The sequence below is a fragment of the Trichomycterus rosablanca genome, chromosome 13 (assembly GCF_030014385.1).
Source record: "Trichomycterus rosablanca isolate fTriRos1 chromosome 13, fTriRos1.hap1, whole genome shotgun sequence".
Lineage (NCBI taxonomy): Eukaryota > Metazoa > Chordata > Actinopteri > Siluriformes > Trichomycteridae > Trichomycterus > Trichomycterus rosablanca.
In genome coordinates, this window is record NC_086000.1 from 15,643,566 (window position 1) to 15,664,991 (window position 21,426).

General features: G+C 41.7%; 1 protein-coding gene across 5 annotated transcripts in view; it reads left to right on the forward strand.

Annotated features, from left to right (window-relative positions):
* mta1 (metastasis associated 1) overlaps positions 1–21,426 on the forward strand; it is an 85,720-nt gene that overhangs the window by 49,701 nt on the left and 14,593 nt on the right. For all 5 annotated transcript variants that reach the window (XM_063006973.1, XM_063006976.1, XM_063006975.1 and 2 more), the window contains 5 exons: positions 12,136–12,262; positions 15,441–15,504; positions 15,850–15,967; positions 17,017–17,119; positions 19,474–19,573. In XM_063006973.1, the coding sequence (XP_062863043.1) occupies positions 12,136–12,262; positions 15,441–15,504; positions 15,850–15,967; positions 17,017–17,119; positions 19,474–19,573 (512 nt within the window). The remainder of the gene's footprint in view (positions 1–12,135; positions 12,263–15,440; positions 15,505–15,849; positions 15,968–17,016; positions 17,120–19,473; positions 19,574–21,426) is intronic.

Here is a 21,426-nt window from a genome sequence, read left to right on the forward strand (position 1 = left end):
TTTCAAATCCTAATAAAGTAATAAACCATCTGTGGGCAGAAGTTGGTAGCTTCTTTGTTTTTCGGCAGATTAAATAATTTGTTTGTTATGATGCTTGCCGGAGATTTATTTGTTTGTTTTCCCTATTTGCATCCAATTTGAATATTTTTATGTACACAGACTTTTTTTCTTGCACAGCCAGAAAGTCCATGGCGTTTTTGACTGCATGTAGTGACGGTGCACAAGCAAATGTTAATTTTTTAATTCATTTTAAAACATTTTAGGTTTTTTTTTTTTATTTGATCTGACCAGTTGGACACACCTTCCTTTTTTTTTTTTTATAGATGACAGTTTAGGTCTAGGGCTGCACGATATATCGTTTCAGCATCGTGCGATGTCACTTGCAAATTAAATCAAATACGTCATGCTACAACTTTTTTGCTGCTTGACACAAAACGAAAATTCACACCCTAGACCCTACACCCTAGACCTAAACTTCTCATTTTCCATGACATACAGTATCTACCAGTGTGTTCGAAAACCTAGTGAGCTGCCTCGCTGTCTTACTACCTACATATGCAGCTGCCTCAGTAGAGAGGATTCTAATAAGGCATCGACTTATAAGGCAGGTTATTCGAACGTGCTACTTAGCGATTCCAACGGGTTTCGCGTTTAGCATTTAGCATCTTGCCATTAAAACCAATAGAATGAGGTGGGACAGCGCTAACATGTCAATATAACATCTCGATTCGTGTACAGAAAACTGTTACATTTGCTGACAAGCCCAAACTTGCAAATAAAAACACTCGCTAAAAATCAATAATTATTTATTTACGTTTGAAAATAACTTTGTCCGCACCGTCAGCCATGTTCATTTTTCTGTGATAGAAGAGATGCCGCAATGAATTTTGGGATTGCCTTCATCACTAAGGACGCTTCCGATTCTCACTTGTTCCTGAGTCAAAATAACATTGAAATATTAAGATGCCTCAGTAGTGAGCTTAGTAAGGCATCTCGGATTTGGAACAGGTGTATAGCTGCTCTTTTGTTTGTATAGTTTTTTTTCAATAATGTTTACTACTTGAAGAGGTTTTGATTGTGAAATAAAATATTAAATGACCCATTTATTCCCTCATGTGATATTGAAGCTTTCTTAGTTTAATGCTCAGTTTCAACCGAGTACAAAGATGTAGTTTGTCATAATCTTTTGTATCCCTTGTAGGCACCACCCTTTTTCACAGATGAGCCCCTTATTTAGAGTAAGATACATGCATTATTAATATTATTAATAATGTGGTGAAAATTCCTGCATTTTTTTAATATCGCAATATATATATCGCAGGAAATATATATGCAATATATATGCAGCCCTAGTAGAGACCACTGTGATGTACTTTGTATTGTATCCAATCAATTGTTTGTATAGATTATATTGAAATCTGAAGGTGCTTAGAATCTGTACTGAGCTTCTTAAACGTTCCTGATGTAACTCTTGCAACTGAGTTTAATGGGTGTTGTTAAACTAGCCCTATTCTATGGCAGCATGGTGGCTCGGTGGGTAGCACTGTCACCTCACAGCAAGACGGTCCTGGGTTCGATTCCCAGGTGAAGCGTCTGGGTCCTTTCTGTGTGGAGTTTGCATTGTCTCCCCGTGTCTGCGTGGGTTTCCTCTGGGTGCTTTGGTTTCCTCCCACAGTCCAAAGACATGTAAGTGAGGTGAATTGGAGGTACAAAATTGTCCATAAATGTGTTAGACATTAAACTTGTGTACTGATGAATCTTGTGTAATGAGTTACTACCATTTCTGTCATGAGTATAACCAAAGTGTATAAAACATGACGTTAAAATCCTACTAAATAAATACATTTTAGATTTTGCTAGAGACCACTGTGATGTACTTTGTATTTCCAATCAATTGTTTGTATAGATTATATTGAAATCTGAAGGTGCTTAGAATCTGTACTGAGCTTGTTGTAACTTTTGTGGCTGAGTTTAATAGGTGTTGTTAAACCAGCCCTATTTCTATTGCCGCAGGAAAGTACCCAGCAGTAGACAAAATCCATTATGGAAGTTGCTGTATGTATGGTTTTGTGCTGGGTGAAAGTCGGACCACATTTTAGTGCGAGTAATCCATGTAGAATTGCAGGTTTTCCCAAGAAGTGTGCAGATGTTTTATTTATTTACCGTTTGTGCATCTTAAGCTCGTTCAGATGGCATCATGAAGCAGGCATTCGTCCATATTGCAGTAATCAAAAGGCAGTACGTGCACATCGACCACACAAAAGCAGGAGAAACCCGGTACGAGTGGGGGTGGGGTGTGAGCTGCGAGTGTGTCGGTGGATTGTAGGCCTCATTGTACGCCTCTGCCAGCAGTCCCTCCACGAACTTTCAGACATTTGCAATATGTAAAAAATGCATGGCAGGAATGAGTGTGGATCACATGGGTGTGGGCTACATCCTGCCTCTGCTTCAAAAAGAAAAGTACAGAAGAGAAATGAAACAGGATGCGCAGTGAGTCAGAGTTTGAAGATGATGGCGGCTTTGGAGAAAACAAAACTAGGAATAAAGGGATGAGGGAGTGAGGAGGGCTGCGATGGAGGTCTGGGGGGAATTTATACACCTCTGGAACAATCGGCTTGTATTTCTGCAGACGTTCTTTAGCCTAAACTAAAGTTTCTGTCCTAAAGCTCGCTTCTAGTCCATCACGTCGCACACACACACACACACACTTAGAAATGACTCACAGATTAAATATTTTGTTCGCTGTGATGCTGACTCCTCCTTGCCGGAGCTGGAAGCCGTGGAGCTGCACGGCAGCCATGTTTGCACATGTGAGCATGTTCAGAAAGGGATTTAACCCTGCACTGAACTGACCACTCCCTGTAATCACCTCCCTCACCCTGCCTGAACTCGGCTCTCTGTTCTGATTCGAGTTTGGCCTAATTCAGAATGCTATGGCCTGGAACCAGGGCTTGCAAATTAAGACGTGAATGTGCGCAGGTCGACAAATTGTTAGTTAGCCAACCTGCTTATGTGAACACACCAGCTGGCATGCGTAGTCCTTTTTCATTGTAGAAAAACCTAGAAGACGCAACTGTTAATTATTTTTCTAATACTACACATCCAGTCCTGGTTTATATTGTACTACATGCATAGCATGGCATGATTATTTATTTATTTAATTTTTTTTAATTTAGTCAAGTCTTTAATGTCAAACACAGTCGTGAACAATATTTTTTGTCTTTGGACAGTGGGAGGAACTCCACCTGGGAATTGAAACCTGGACCTTCTTGCTGTGAGGCGACAGTGCTACCCACTGAGCCACCGTGCTGTCCCTCTGGTCCGATAAATCATGAGTTCTTTTACATCATGTGGATGGCTGGGTGTGTGTTTGTCCTTTACCTTGGGAAGAAATGCCACCAGGTGCACTTATAGGAAGAAGGCAAGCTGGCAGAAGCGCCAGGATGCTCTATAGCAGCAGTCCCCAACCTTTTTTGCACCACAGACCAGTTTCATATAAGATATAATTTCATAGACAGGCGGGGGCGGGAGGATTTAAAATAAAATTATACAACAAGCATAATAAACAACAAAGTGCATAGCAATGCTACTCACCAATGATTGAAAATCAGTGGGAACTCTGAGCTTTTTTTGGTGCATCGAAACGCTCCCACCTGGGGGGGATAGGAGACAATAACACTCGAAGCGAGTTCCTTTGTAACTTTGTTTCAGTTGCCATCACTGCAGAAAATCCAGCTTAACAAAGATAGGATGTTTGAAATGGAAGCAGTGTTTTCATTGCTTTTGTAGCGATCTCTAATTATTTATTCTTTCTGTGTGGCCCGGTAATAAATGTGGTACCGGTCTGTGGCCCTGTGGTTGGGGACCACTGCTGTAGGGATATTCTTCTGGAAAGCCTTGTGTCCTGGCATTCATTTGGATCTTAACTTTAACACATACCACCTACATAAACATTGTTTTAGAGTTTGCCCCTTCATGGCAACGGTATGAACTAATGGCAGTGACTTCTCTCTGTCAGAAGGGTGATGCGCTCAGCCACACTGAAAAAAGGATTGTATTAGAGGTAATGTCTTGGTGCCAGGTACCAAGAAAAACATTCAGAGGTCTTATAGAGTCCATGTTTCGTGGAGGTTAAGTAAACAAATACTAATTAAATACAGAAATACAGAGATCTTGTTAGATATTTACATTTTATGCCTATTGCATTCTGGTTTTAGTTTTTTTTTTTTAATGCCAGTCAACTAGACAGTGACAAGCAGTAGTCTACTCTAGGGTTTTTCAGTTTCTTTTTCAAGCGACCCACGTTTTGTCCATTTAGATTTTTACTGTGACCCAGTCAACACAAACAATGCATCAAAACAAAACGAAATATACCTAATGAATAAAAATTGTAGCAATCTGGTCCCACTGTGGTTTACAAAATACGATGTAAAGCCTCCACATGGGGGTGTACGTGGACAAATTCTTTTCGTGTTTATATGCCTGCTAAAATTCATTTATTTTGTTAATATTGTTTTTCTCAGGGCCGCTCAGGTGGCGCAGCGGTGAAAACACACGCTGAAACCAGAGCTGGGATCTCGAATACATCGTATCGTATCGAATCTCAGCTCTGCCTGCCGGCTAAGGCCGAGCGGCCACACGAACAACGATTGGCCTGTAGTTCAGATATGGGCGGAACTAAGCCGGATGGGGTCTCTCTCCCATGACTGGTGCAATTACGACCTCTGCTGGCTGATTGATGGCAACTGCACAGAGATGAGAAAAGAGTGCTCTCAGGGTGTGTGTCTCCGTACACAACGCTGAGCTGCACTGCACTCGTCAGTCAAGTGCTGGTGATAAAATGCATACGGCATGCTGCCCACGTGTCGGAGGGGGCGTGGGTTAGATTCGTTCTCCTCAATCAGAACAGGGATCGGCATTGGTGGAGAGGAAGCATGACGCAATCGGGCAATTGGATGCGCTAAAAGGGAGAAAAAGGGGAGAAAATGCATAAACAAAAATATTTTTAAATATATATACGTATATATATATATATATATATATATATATATATATACAGGGGTTGGACAAAATAACTGAAACACCTGGTTTTAGACCACAATAATTTATTAGTATGGTGTAGGGCCTCCTTTTGCGGCCAATACAGCGTCAATTGGTCTTGGAAATGACATATACAAGTCCTGCACAGTGGTCAGAGGGATTTTAAGCCATTCTTCTTGCAGGATAGTGGCCAGGTCACTACGTGATGCTGGTGGAGGAAAACGTTTCCTGACTCGCTTCTCCAAAACACCCCAAAGTGGCTCAATAATATTTAGATCTGGTGACTGTGCAGGCCATGGGAGATGTTCAACTTCACTTTCATGTTCATCAAACCAGTCTTGCTGTGTGTATTGGTGCATTGTCATCCTGATACACGGCACCGCCATTGGATGCACATGGTCCTCCAGAATGGTTCGGTAGTCCTTGGCAGTGACGCGCCCATCTAGCACAAGTATTGGGCCAAGGGAATGCCATGATATGGCAGCCCAAACCATCACTGATCCACCCCCATGCTTCACTCTGGGCATGCAACAGTCTGGGTGGTACGCTTCTTTGGGCCTTCTCCACACCGTAACTCTCCCGGATGTGGGGAAAACAGTAAACCCAATTGAGCACCTGTGGCGCATCCTCAAGTGGAAGGTGGAGGAGTTCAAGGTGTCTAACATCCACCAGCTCCGTGATGTCATCATGGAGGAGTGGAAGAGGATTCCAGTAGCAACCTGTGCAGCTCTGGTGAATTCCATGCCCAGGAGGGTTAAGGCAGTGCTGGATAATAATGGTGGTCACACAAAATATTGACACTTTGGGCACAATTTGGACATGTTCACTGTGGGGTGTACTCACTTATGTTGCCAGCTATTTAGACATTAATGGCTGTGTGTTGAGTTATTTTCAGAAGACAGTAAATCTACACTGCTATACAAGTTGTACACTGACTACTCTAAGTTATATCCAAGTTTCATGTCTATAGTGTTGTCCCATGAAAAGATATAATGAAATATTTGCAGAAATGTGAGGGGTGTACTCACTTTTGTGATACACTGTATATACAGTGTATCACAAAAGTGAGTACACCCCTCACATTTCTGCAGATATTTAAGTATATCTTTTCATGGGACAACACTGACAAAATGACACTTTGACACAATGAAAAGTAGTCTGTGTGCAGCTTATATAACAGTGTAAATTTATTCTTCCCTCAAAATAACTCAATATACAGCCATTAATGTCTAAACCACCGGCAACAAAAGTGAGTACACCCCTAAGAGACTACACCCCTAAATGTCCAAATTGAGCACTGCTTGTCATTTTCCCTCCAAAATGTCATGTGACTCGTTAGTGTTACTAGGTCTCAGGTGTGCATAGGGAGCAGGTGTGTTCAATTTAGTAGTACAGCTCTCACACTCTCTCATACTGGTCACTGAAAGTTCCAACATTGCACCTCATGGCAAAGAACTCTCTGAGGATCTCAAAAGATGAATTGTTGCGCTACATGAAGATGGCCAAGGCTACAAGAAGATTGCCAACACCCTGAAACTGAGCTGCAGCACAGTGGCCAAGATCATCCAGCGTTTTAAAAGAGCAGGGTCCACTCAGAACAGACCTCGCGTTGGTCGTCCAAAGAAACTGAGTGCACGTGCTCAGCGTCACATCCAACTGCTGTCTTTGAAAGATAGGCGCAGGAGTGCTGTCAGCATTGCTGCAGAGATTGAAAAGGTGGGGGGTCAGCCTGTCAGTGCTCAGACCATACGCCGCACACTACATCAAATTGGTCTGCATGGCTGTCACCCCAGAAGGAAGCCTCTTCTGAAGTCTCTACACAAGAAAGCCCACAAACAGTTTGCTGAAGACATGTCAACAAAGGACATGGATTACTGGAACCATGTCCTAAGGTCTGATGAGACCAAGATTAATTTGTTTGGTTCAGATGGTCTCAAGCATGTGTGGCAGCAATCAGGTGAGGAGTACAAAGATAAGTGTGTCATACCTACAGTCAAGCATGTTGGTGGGAATGCCATGGTCTGGGGCTGCATGAGTGCAGCAGGTGTTGGGGAGTTACATTTCATTGAGGGACACATGAACTCCAATATGTACTGTGAAATACTGAAGCAGAGCATGATCCCCTCCCTCCGGAAACTGGGTCGCAGGGCAGTGTTCCAGCCTGATAATGACCCCACCACCACACCTCTAAGACGACCACTGCTTTATTGAAGAGGCTGAGGGTAAAGGTGATGGACTGGCCAAGCATGTCTCCAGACCTAAACCCAATAGATCATCTTTGGGGCATCCTCAAGCGGAAGGTGGAGGAGCGCAAAGTCTCGAATATCCGCCAGCTCCGTGATGTCGTCATGGAGGAGTGGAAAAGCATTCCAGTGGCAACCTGTGAAGCTCTGGTAAACTCCATGCCTAGGAGAGTTAAGGCAGTTCTGGGAAATAATGGTGGCCACACAAAATATTGACACTTCAGGAACTTTCACTAAGGGGTGTACTCACTTTTGTTGCCGGTGGTTTAGACATTAATGGCTGTATATTGAGTTATTTTGAGGGAAGAATAAATTTACACTGTTATATAAGCTGCACACAGACTACTTTTCATTGTGTCAAAGTGTCATTTTGTCAGTGTTGTCCCATGAAAAGATATACTTAAATATCTGCAGAAATGTGAGGGGTGTACTCACTTTTGTGATACACTGTATATATATATACAGTATACGTCCCTAATCCGTTCCAGATCCTTGGACTTATACCAAACAGGACGTATACCAAACAAATTTTTCCCATAAGAAATAAAGAAGAAATGATTAATCCGTTCCCATGAAAAAAATCCTATTGTTATTGGCATATTATACGTTGATGGGGTTGTATCAAATAATTTATAAAACGGATGTTCCGGTCCTAAAATCTGATTGGCTGAGCTGCGTTCAAAGCCGTTGTAAAATCCCCGATATACGCGCACCTATGACCACCTCACATCATTCCATATTAATACGCCACTGAAAAGACAAAGTACAAACTTAGTTGAACACGATTTTAAGTCATGTACTATACATGGAAATGTTCAGATTAATATAAACAGTAATCCTAATCGTTAAGCGGGTGTTTCGTCCAAGAAATAGTGTAATAGTTTGCGAATGTTAGGTTCGCCCTCATGTTGCCTAGCAACACGGCACACCGTTAACGGGACTACAGTACCTGTAGTACAGTACCTGAAAATTCTCAGAGAGTTATAGCGCGGGTTGTTCACTGAATGGTAGCAACTGGGGTAATGACGCTCGTGTCTTTGTCTCACGAGAGGTAAACAAGGGTAGCGCGCGGTGTCGTGACTCATTTTGACCCATAAAAGTTCTAGCACGCGAGTCGTATTCCAAACAAAGGTCGTATACCAAGCAAAATTTTTCACGTCCAAACAGGACGTATACCAAGTTGGATTCCAAAGCGGACGTATACCGAGGTTCCACTGTATAGTTTTTATCTACAACTCTTATTGTCTCGTGACCCCAGGGTTTGATCTACTTTACCCTCTTCTACCTGGGCATCTGATTGTTTCCATTTATCCATCATATGTTTTGCACTTGCTGTTAGAAATAGCCAGTGAGAAGGTGTGAGAACCTAAAAATGATGCACATATCAGATTAAAAGTATGAAGAGCACATTAGTGTCATTTTTCCATTCTGAAACAAAAATAGTCGAGCAGCACTAAAAGCAAAGGAGCGCCGCTGTGTCCCAAACTCAAATTATTCACAAAACAGTTTGCTAAACTCTTCCTTAACCATAGGTGAGCTTACTGTTTCAAAGCATGCAGTCGTGTAAATTGAGACAGCTTTCCAATCTGCTGCTTGAAACAGTGGTTTACTTCTGCTCTGTTTCCAGTCTGATCAAGCAAGATTTGGATTTTCTACAGGAATGTATGATGGTGTATTCCTGCATCCTGTAAAATAATCCTCATACGTTTGTTGCTGTACTGTCTGAGCACTTCTGCCCTCACCGTGCTGACTTGATTATTTTCTCTATTAATATCCAGTCACATTTCCTCCTGCTATCACAAAAACAAGCAAAAAAACACTGCAATTGGTCAAGTTTTTTAAACTACTGTTGTGCGCACCAGGCTGTGGAACACTTGTGTCCTCCCATAGTTCCTAGTGCACCATTGTAGTGTTTGTGCTGTTGGAATTGGAAGATGAATGTTTTCCTCTCCAAGTCTCTCCCGAGCCTCCATTCCTTTTTCATGAGCCACGGAGCAGGCGCCTCTTCCTCTTCTCTCCTCTTCTTCCTCTCACCCTGCATGGTAAAGCAAGTCATTCATCAATTATTGATAACTGCTTGGGACAGGTGAGATGGAGAGCCAATTTGTGGAGAGTATAGGCTGGGTGCTGTGCCAGTTGCGGTGTTCAGTTCTCTCTCTCCGGGACCGAGGCTGTTGCTCTCGGTTGCTCTCATCTCGCCGGCTCTCCCGAGGATGCAGCGGGCTGTTCATAGCCGTGGGCCTCCCATTGCCATCCCAGCACCCTGCCCTGCGCCAACGGCTTACTTTATTCATCTCTGTTTTGCTCGTTGTTTCGCTTTCTCTCATCAACGTAATACGCTATATGTACATAACTTCAGTGAACTGTCGGACGTCGTGTGTGTTTGTGAGTGCTGTAGAAACGTATAACAGAAGTGAAGAAGAACAGAGCACTGCGAGTGTGTTCAGAATACCAAAGCCCTTTAGGAAGAAGAGGGAATTCGTATTGATTTTAGGCCCACTTTTTCCCTGAAAATCCCTTGATTGCTTTTGTTCTTCTCTCCTCTCTGATTCGTTCTCATGTCTCCCTGTCTACAGCCGTAACTCTCACTTTCAGTCTTTTTCTGGCTGTCTGTCTCTAATGAAACAGCAGATGTATTGGAGCACGCTTGCTGGCTCCTCTCCCTCCCCACCCCTCAGTCTGTCTCCCACTTATCATTCTCCTCTCAGCATCCTCACGCCATACACCTCACATGTGTAGGGTTCAGTGAGCGGTTTCTCTCTGACGCTTCACACACAGATTACTGGGGAATAGGCAAGAACAACATGTACATTTAGGAGGCTGCTCTTGTACGGACAGTCAGCTTTAATGTTTAAGTGTTATACAGATTCTATTTGGCTATATAGCTGGATTGCATTTTGGAAGCAAATCTGTAACCTTTTAGTCTCCCGTGTTTTTAAATATGCTAATTTATGCAGTACTAGCTGTGATGTTCTTACAGTACACTAGCGTCGTTAAACTCAGCTGCACCACCCGAGCTCTGAGACCACAAAACATTTAAGTTTGCGTGCCTAACAGACACAAATGGTTGTGTCTGTGGGAGGGCAGCTGCATGGGGATTTTCTTCCTTACTCTGTGTTTTATGTTTTATGTTTTAGGGTTCTTTTCCCCCCCCCTTTTTCTCCCCCCTTTAGCGCATCCAATTGTTCAATTTGCATTGTGCTTCCTCTCTGTCTATGCCGAACCCTGCCCTGACCGAGGAGATTGAAGCTAACCCATATCCCCTCCGAAAAATGAACAGCAGCCGGATGCATTTTTGCCACCCACACATTGATGAGTTTGGCGCCGCCTAGCGTTGCATGCGGAGAGACACGCCCTAAGGGCACTCTTCCTCATCTCCTGTGCAGGCGCCTCTAATCAGCCGGCAGAGGTCGTAATCGCATTCTGACAGAGAGAGACCCACATCCGATTCTTTGTCCCACCCCCCAACTGAGCAACCGGCCAATCGTTGCTCATACAGCCACTCAGCTTCGAACCGGTGAAGCAGAGCTGGATTTGATACGAGGTACTCAGAATCCAGCCCTGGTTTGCAGCGTGTCTTTTTACCGCTGCGCCACCTGAGCGGCTTAGGGTTCTTTGTAAGAATTTGCTGCAGCCAGACATAAACATGTGGCTTGTAGCTTCAACATGTATTTGAGACGGCAGGTGCTAGTCTATATAATGGTGAGCATAGGTCCAAAAATGCATGTCATGGTCAAGGATACATTAAATTGGTCTGATCATGGTTGCTCTATTACACATGTTGAATGATTGAGTGATTTTATGCTTCAGGACGACTCATTATGGCCAGACTGGGTTTAAGTATCTCTGAAACAGCAAGTGCTCACAGACCCCGCATTCTATATATGGAGTTGCCTAGTCAAAGGCAACTCGAAGTGCCCAGCTCCTACAATAGACATGCAGGCATAGAAACTTGACATCAGTGCCACAGGAAAGAGACGACTGGTCTGACAAATCTTTTTTCTCCATGATCATGTGAATGAACTGGTGGAATAAATAGCATCAGGATTCACTGTAGGGTGATCCAACTTGCAAAGTACAAAAGTTGAAGGACCTACTAGTAATGTAGGTCCAGGTACCAGATACCACAGGACTCCTTCAGATGTCTTTTAGAATCTCTGTCTTGGCGGATTACGCAGGCAATTCTCGGCATGTTTCGGCATGGTCTGTGTCCTTTCTGTGGAATTTGCATGTTCTCCCAGTGTCTGCGTGGGTTTCCTCTGGGAGCTCTGGTTTCCTCCAACAGTCCAAAGACCTTTAAGTGGGTAAATTGGAGATACAAAATTGTCCATGACTGTGTTTGACATTAACGACTGATAAATCTTGGTTAACCAATGATTACCTGTAAAACATGACGACATACAATGTCATGTATACACACACACAGGTGTACAGTACCATAAGACTATTTCTTTGCATATCCCAGCTTGATTGGCAGCTGAGGGTCAAAGCGCAGACTTGACCATATACAGCATTGTTGGAGCCACAAGCATAAAGGAGCTTGCTCATGGGCCAAACAGTGCCTCCTTGTCTAGGCCAGTATTTGAATCTGTATCCTTCTGATTGATAACTAGGCCTACAGTGTCATTTTGACCACTCCAGTCCTCTGCCACCCCCCTCCTTCCCAGACATAGTCAATCGTGTCTATGTGTAAACACCAAACCAGCAACACCACTGGGAATTTAAGTGTGTTTTGATAACAATTACTCAAATAAATAACTATTAGTATTGGCAGAGGTGTAGATAATTTGTCTTATCATTTGATCATTTAAAAACCCTTTATCAGTATTTCTTATTGATTTTTAACCCACAGGAGAGCTGGAGGAGGAGATGGAGAACCCTGAGATGGTGGACCTGCCGGAAAAACAGAAACACCAGCTCAGACACAGAGAGCTTTTCCTTTCCAGACAGTTGGAGTCTCTGCCTGCTACACACATCAGGTGTGTACACGTGTAGTCTTAGACAACTTACTGTATCATATGTCTGCTGAAATACTGAGAGACCTCTGCACCTTTGCCCATAACTAATGTTGATCAGTTTTCAAAATTCTTTCACTGTTGCAGCATCAGATCTCACGATGAACGATTTAGATTGACGATCAGCTTCCCTAAAAATTTAACGTTGATCAATGGGACTGAGGTTTGTCCTCTTGGCTGAGTGAACGTGCTTTTATAAGGATGCCCCAGTATCTACCAGTTTCACAGATCTTAAACAGCATTTTTTAGATCCTTTTTTTCCAGTTTTTCTCTGGATATTTAGCAAGCAATTTCATACATGTTGTAATATTTAACCAGATACAGGTTCTTAATAAAATTCTGTTCAAAATTCTGTTCTTATACCTGTCAAGTTTTGGATTTAAAAATAAGGGAAATTTTCCGCCGCGCATTTCGAGCCGTCCCACCAGCCCAACCGAGGTTCAGTATCCCTTACATTTTAAGACAGGTTTACAAGAAATCTAAAATAACCACCTGTGAACCACTTACAAACTACAATTAGATGATCAGAATCTGATAGGCCTACCTTTGTTGACACTGAAATGCTGTGGACATTCCTACATATGTAATTCTTATAATACAGCCTAAATGAAAACACAAAAGGGAATTGAAGCACATTTATTTATTTTACATATTTTCAGCATATATACACCTTGCTTGTCTTAAAGTGAAACACATTTTATTTTCATTACACATTTTTACTATCTCATGTTCACTCATGTGGTTCTCTGGCATTCACTGACTTATTATACAGAGTTGTTGCAGTCTTTGCATCCTTTAACACTTTTTTGGCAGGAATTCTCTCTCCTTGCATCCATCCATCTCTCCCTGTTCCAGGTTTGTTCCCGCTGTCCACACTAACCTCGCGAGAACTGCCACTTGCAGCAGCCTGGGTGGCAGTTCTCGCGAGGTTAGTGACATTTCAGTTTGGAGAGGCACAGGAATGTTTTTTAAAATTATAATATAATACGGGAAATTTACGGGAAAATACTAATACGAGAGGACGGCGGGAAAGAGGGGTAAAATACGGTAGTTTCCCGGCCAAAACGGGAGACTTGACAGGTATGGTTACAATTTTGACTTCAGCTGTTGTTGAGTGGAAACACAACAGTTGTCATGGTAACCAACATATTAAATACGTAAAATGACATTGTTGTGGCTCTGCTGGCTGATCTATGGTGCCTGCAGATCAGTGCGTGACTATGTATGTAATACTGAACCCTATATGAACTGGCCTCGTGCAGGTGAATAGAAGTGGTAAGCTATTGCACATGTTGAAAGGGCCTGTGATAGTCACGGCTCTCCTCAGTTAGGAGTGGAGGTCTGCAGCAGTAGAGGAAGCGGAATGGAGTCAGGTAATTGGATATGACTAGATTGTGAGGAAATTGATGCAGGGAAAAGTGTATAATCAAACAAAAGGGACATACATTAAGATGTAGATATAAATATTAATATAAACACTAGAAATACTAGAAATGTTAATACAAGGGAAATCCACAATTAATTGTAGTTAATTAAGCCACATATTGTCTCCAGTCCAACAGTGAAATAATTTAAAAAAGTTGATCAACATTTGCCAAAGTTATGGGCAAAGGTACAGAGGTCTCCTTTTTAACTCACAGTGTAGATCTTGCCCAAAGTATTTCTCTGTAAGTAGGTAAAATACTCCAACAATTGCTTTTTCAGTAACCTGGAATGTCTGAAACATCATTATTTTTGTCAAAAGCCACCTTTAGTGATCCTCAAGTGCAAATAGTCTTTTAGTAGTAATGATATTTTAACAACACTGACAGTCAGTGCTAAAAAAAATATTGTGTTTCATCCAGCAATCTCATTCCAGTTTCATACTGTAGTGACAGCTTAACTTAAACTGTAGTGTAATTGTTCTTTTTCTTTTTGGACCTTTAAAACTCTCAAATGCTTATGTTTTAAATTTCTCTTTTAGTGTACATTACTACATGTCAGCAATGTAGGTTCAACGTACTAACGTATTCTGAAATGATGCCAATAGATGAAATGCACTGGAAAATTAGCTAATCATTAAAATGTGTATTAATCGAAAAATAGTAAAAGTGTGTAAATGTCTGTTTTACATAAAATTATTATGAATGCAGCGATCAGGTGGCGCAGTGTTCAAATTTGCAAGTCAAATCTCGGAAGAGTCACTGACTCGGCCAGGTGAACCCTTCAGATTGGGAATTGGAAATGACTAGATAAATAGGAAGATAAAGAGAGAAAAATCTCTTACTAACTATCTCTTACCTTGTAATTAATAAAGAACAAATACTAAAAATCATTGGCAACAAAATTAACATTCAAGTGTGATTGCTCATTTAAAAATTGATTTATTAAAAAGGTGGGTTCCTATAATACTGATAAATCACTGAGCTTAGTATAATTCGTTCTGCTGCTGTTGTTCCTCTGAATGTTGCATGACTCTATGCTAGACTTTATGCACCTGTTAGAAATAGGTATGTATAAAATAGCCAGACCCACCTGGCTGGGTACATGCATGACCATGTAGTGTATCCTACATTATTACTGGATGTTATTGTATGTAAAATTGTATGTATTACCCCGAATTTACAGTTAAGGCAGGGCCGCTTAGGTGGCACAGTGGTAAAACACACTAGCACACAAGAGCAGACGTCTCCAGCTCATGAGTGTGAATCCTAGCTCCGCTACCAGCAGGCCGGTCACCTATACAGACAATGATTGGCTTGTCTGGGAGTGGGATTGCCGTACGGGACTCCTCATGACTTCATTTATTTAAAAAAAAAGGGCGAGGTACCTGCATGGGCTGGCCAATATTTGACTTAAATCCCAAATTAAAATTGAATGTCAATCATAGGCAATGTTGTAACAGTAAATAAAGACAGTTTGAGTAATGTGCTAGCATTAAACTTGTGTGTTGTAAAGCTAACAGCTAATCAATTTTACTGTACACATCTTAAAGTTATAATTGCTAATAACTACTTTTTTGTTCTGTCACTTTGATTTGTAAATCAGCTTGTCAGGCAGAATTATTTACAGTGTTTATTCATATTTACCTGTAATTTAATGTTTATTATCATTCTTTAGCTTCAGTTAACATGAGTGTTTATGTGTGTGTAACTTTCTTTAGAGGAAAATGCTGTGTGACGCTTCTCAATGAAACAGAAACACTCATGTCCTACCTTGACAGAGAGGTGAGTGCAGTGCAGTGCAGTGTGTTGTGTGTGTTTGGAATCAGTCCATCTGCACTGTTAGGGCTCTGTTTGTACCACTGGTGTGTAGTTTACCTCTACAGGATGGAGATGCATGGCTCTATCTCTCTTTGTATATGAGAGCTAGTTTTGAGCTCCGTACTGAATAAATAATTCAGTGTGTTGACCCAGAACGTTCTCTTCACATTTAGTAATGAGAAGACTGGAGACTCCACTCACTGTCAGGCCAAACACACATACACACAGCTCTCTATAAAAGCATGATGCTGCCTTTGTTTGTGCCAGGGTCTCTGACTTTTTTATTTGTGTATGTTGTTATGTCTGCAGGATGCATTTTTCTACTCTTTGGTGTACGACCCTCAGCAGAAAACTCTCCTCGCTGATAAGGGAGAGATCAGAGTGGGGAATAAGTACCAGGCAGAGATCACTGACCTCCTCAAAGAGGGTATGCCAGCTTTTGAACTGCCATAGTGCAATTAAGGCAAATATTTGTTTTTTTTAAACATAAACACTTAATCTCTAACATTTGCTTAAGTCATACATCACCACTATGAGTTCTCTAGAAAACACAGAGCAGGAAAGCAGCCTGCACCTCATTCATTTGAGCTCAGGCATAGATTGGTAACAGTAAAGGTCCTGAGCAGCTAAATACAGTCATGTATGTTTTAATAACCTGGATATATATTTTTATACTAGTTAGGGACGTCAGTGATACTTGTAACTGATAACATTGTTTAATTAATGCTGTTGCTTAAAGATTTTGGGATTTGGGTTTGAATCCCCAGCGGTGCTGCGTTAGATGATCTGGTTGGGCGTCTACATAAAGACATGTTTGGCTGTGTCTAAGGGGGTTTAGGCTTAGGCCTTGCAATCGATTGGTGTCCTATCCAGGGGGTGTTACTGCTTTACATTGAGTGATTCTGGGATTCAGGATAAACTGGTGGTAAAAACCTGAACATTAAATGAAAGCTTACAGAAGTATTACACATTAAAATCATAAACATAATCTGTTTTGTGTCAGTATGAAGTCTGCAGTCTGGGGTTAGAAAGAAGGACCTGTCTCAATTTGGCACTAACTAAACAGTCAATACTAATAATACTAAATACTAAAATAATAATGATCAAACATTTTTGAGGGGTCAAGGGATCAAACTGGAGAATTCAGGGTATGCCTTTAAGTACATGTTGCGAACATGCAAACAGTGACTGGCTGTTAAATTTAAACCCAGGTCTTCAGGAACTTGGTGCTGTATAGCACACACACCACCTGCTGTGCCACATCGAGACTCTTGTGCATGCAAGTAAAACAGTTATCAGGTTTACAGGGGTTTATTTAACTGCTGCTTCCATTTATACCATGGAAATAAGCTGTCACCCAGTGAAATGTTGTGTAATTACATCATAATGCATCTTTCTGACTGTTTTATACATTTTTTCAATCTATAACATTGTCTGGATGCTAAAATCTCTTGTTCTGTGTGTTCGCTTTATCAGGAGAGGATGATGACAGAGAACAGGCCAAACTGGAGGAGAAAGTGTGGGATCCAAACAGCCCTCTCACAGAAAAACAGATCGACCAGTTCCTAGTAGTGGCTCGGTATGTACCTCAAGCCCGGATCTTTTCTCCTCTTATGTCCCTCCCTCCTCCCTTGATCTCCCTTGAACAATTACTTGTGTCCTTTTATATCCCAGCAGGAGAGGTTTGGTTTGCACTGTGTGATTTTATTCAGAAATGCTATGCCATTGGAGCTACCTGTTAGGGCTGGGCGATATTGCAAAAAAAAGAATCTCAATTATTTTCAAATGTATTATTGATTCTTGATTACGATTGCGATATTTTTTTGTTTTTGTATGATGCAATTGTGAAAAAATTGTTTTTTTGCATTTTAATTTAAAAGACTGCAGAAGTGCAAAAATAGTAAGAGCACCACCTATAATTATGCTTTCAAGGAACTCAAACTTTATAACAATATAACAATAATGAATAATAATTAAAACAAAATAGAAATCTTAATTAGCTATATTCTTCATATAAATAGCTCACAAACAACTCACTTGAAATAATGTGCCAGCAAAACCTCCTTACATTAAGAAAAGTGCAAAACCACAAAGTTTTTTTACAGGTTTTTTAAAAGAAACACGAGCCTGTGTGCTGCTTCCACCACTGAAGTGAGTCTGTATCAGTATCTACGCTAGGGGACATCAAGTAAGCAGTCAGCTCAGCTTACTGATTTTGTCCTCTTGTGACTGGGGGGTGGATGGAGGAGGCACGGTCTGCTTCTAACAATATGGACTACAATTCCCATGCTCCCACGGACTCTCACGTGACTATCACATGTCCCCGGTCAGCCAATCCTGATCGCGCTCACTGTCTCCGGAGTTTTTATTCAGTGCAGCTGTGTTCAGTTCCAAGCGCATCTTATTTAAACACTTCTGTTTGTGTGTCTCGTTGTGAAGTTTTGCTGATCGTGTTTGCGTGCCTTATTTCTGAATCTAACCATTACCGTGTATGACACTTGTTGTCTTCCGTTTACTGTTTTTTTGCGGTTTTTGTTTTCGCTGCCTGTCTGTTTATCCTCTGATTTTGTCCACTGATTTTGTCCACTGTTTTTGTCCACTGTTTTTGCCCTTTTGATATGAAACTTTCCCTGATTTATATTCCGCGAGCGTCTGGTCAGTTTCTGCCTCGTGACATGTTAGTATTTTAATTCAAATAGAAAGTATGTAAACAATCGCGATTGTCACGTTTCTAACATCGGGTGAAAACGTTCATTTGAATTAACCGAATTAATCGTGAAAATCGCCCAGCCCTACTACCTGTTATTAGTAAAATGCACAAAGACACATCATTTTATCCAACCTTCTGACTGATTAAAAAATGTAATTATACTGTTCCATTTTTTTTAAGGCTAATTACCAGCCAATTATGTAAATTTTCAGGTCAAATCTTATGAGCGAAGTGGCTTTTTTACTCTTTAGAAATTCACCTTTGGCACTCAGGTGGCACAGCGGGATAATCTGCTAGAACACCAGCGACGAGATTTTGAGCTCCCGGGTTTGAATCTCGGTTCTGCTACCGCTGGGCTGGGTGCCCTCTAGCAGGCATAATTGGCAAATGCCTGCAGCAGACACAATTGGCAAATGCCTGCAGCAGACACAATTGGCTTCCGGTGTGCTAAGGGGGAAAGACCGGACTAAGGGGGAAAGACCGGACTAGGGGTGAGGTTATCAACACTGTGTAAGTACCTTGGTTGCCCAGGGTGCCTGTACATAAATTGCAGGAGTGCAGAGATTGGACGTGGCTCTCTGTACGTATTTACACAAATGGAAAAAAAATCAAACGAAACCTTTTGAAGAAGCACGCAAGAGGGTGCCCTTGCTTTATACCCTGAGGGTCAAAACATTTGTTTGTTAATGCCAACACTTTCTTGTTTTATTCTATGCTGGCATCAAGACTAAATAAGACAAGCATTGTATTTGTAAGTTGAATATTAGACCAATACATAACACGTTGTCCTGATGAAAAATGATAATCCCAAGGGTGTCCACAAGTTTTGATTCAAAAACGTGTACATGTTTAGGAAGCTGACATAAAATCCTGTTAATTTGCTGCCTCCACCACCACTTACACATTTCTCGTCCCCGGCTGATAGCACCGCTCGGGATTTAAATTAGTAGTTTTAATGAGCTAGTACTGCTGCTCCATTCAAGTGCCCACGTAAGATTACTAATGTTCGGACAAGTTATATGTAGACTGGTTGACTAGTCAGGGAAAGTCTTAGTTTTCACCCCAGAGCGATTAATGATCAAGTTAATAGTGTTGACATTTTATGGTTTGACGAATCATTTCCGATTATGTATAAACAGGTGCCGTTTTCCAGAAAACAGTGCTTATTCATTTTCCTGACTCTCTGTGTGTGCCTGAATCACCTTGTTTTCTTTTATTTGCAGGTCTGTGGGAACATTTGCACGGGCTCTCGACTGCAGCAGTTCAGTACGGCAGCCCAGTCTACACATGAGCGCTGCGGCTGCCTCCAGAGACATCACCCTGGTATGGCACCGCCCACTCTCACTCTGTCATCACACACTCTATCCTGCTCGAACAGTAATTTACACTTTGGTCTGACATGCAAAGCGCTTTCTCATATCACCTGGGATTTTCTGATCGTCAGCGCAGGATTAGTCATAACCGTCTGAATTCTGATTAGCCATGCAGAATTAGTCACGTGGCTGCTCAGCTTTATGGATATGTTGAACAGGAGTAGCTGTATTTATGAAAAGAGTCCAGCTGCAGGCCTGACCAGTTTAGATTGCAGCCTTTTATAACACATGGATCAGCTTCTGATCGCATAATTATTTAAGCAGACTATGTTTTTCAGTGTTATTAGATTAACAGAGCATGTTATTGGGATTCGAGCATGCTTTTATTTAGGAATACATCGATAAGGCATAACATTATGACTACCTTCCTAATATTGTGTTGGTCCCCCTTATGCTGCCAAAACTGAGATGAACTGTGTTCTGACACCTTTCTATCAGAACCAGCATTAACTTCTTTAGCAATCTGAGCTACAGTAGCTCGTCTGTTGGATCTGACCACACGGGCCAGCCTTCACTCCCCACATGCATCGATGAGCCTTGGCCGGCCATGACCCTGTCGCCGGTTTACCACTGTTCCTTCCTTGTACCACTTTTAATAGATACTAGCTGCTTCCGAAATCGCATACTTACAGAGTACGTACTAGATTCGAGGAAGTATGCACCGCTCGGCCGGTAATGAAGTATGCGCTTTCAGTACAGAAGTATGCAGTATGCACGCAACACCCCTACGTACTACGTCCGCCATCTTACCAAAGTCAAGCGATGACGTGAGGACGTGATGACGTAATATCACCATAGTTACAGACCGCGTGCTCAATACAAGCCCCACTCCGCAAAATTTTGGATATTTAACGTTATTTAGGGTTGTACACAATAATAACATTTTTATTTTGTTCATCTTACTTACACTTGTAAACAGAGGACTCTCCGTTTTCCCCCATCTTTCTTGTTTCTTCTTCCGCTTCGAACGCCTACGCAGCTCCAGTTGAATTATGGGATACATTAGCGGACCGAAAGTGTGCATCGTTTGCATACTCAAACATGGCTGCCCAAGAAGTAGGTCATCCGGGTACTTCTCGCGTACCTTTTTATGTATACTATGTATTCGTACATACTAACGGCTCTCGTGTACTGCTTTCGCATACTATCGAGTATGGAAGTATGCGATTTTGGACGTAGCTACTGACCACTGCAGACAGGGAACACCCCACAAGAGCTGCAGTTTTTGAGGTGCTCTGATCCAGTCGTCCAGCCATCACAATTTGGCCCTTGTCAAACTTGCTCAAATCCTTACACTTGGTCATTATTTTTGGTGCTATTCACTTCACCTGTCAGTGGTCATAATGTTATGGTCAGTGTATAAGCTACACTTTTATTTATTGGACGTATTTATTGCGTAAAAGTGATAAAAGAAAAAGCTTTCAAGCAAGACTCTGAAACGTTAAACCAGGCTTGTAAGTTCTTGTAACTTCGTTTGTGTTTACGAAGTCTGTTTTTGTTAAACATTTATTTAGATAACCCCGAAAACATTGAGTAGGATTACACAATTGTTTGTACAAGCCAAAATATGTATTGAGGTGCACAGAATCGTCCAATCTCGAAATAATCACATTTTGCTTTAAAAATGGGCAGTTTGCACATGTAATTTGTTTTAACCTGTTTAGTTTTTCCTGGATTTTTCTCCCAATCCAGTCATTTTTAAATTCTAATTGTGAATTCGCAGCCAGCCAACATCCCTCTGACCAAGAAGAGCTGAATCACCGCACGCCCCCTTCGACACTGTTAAAGGGAAAGTGAATTATG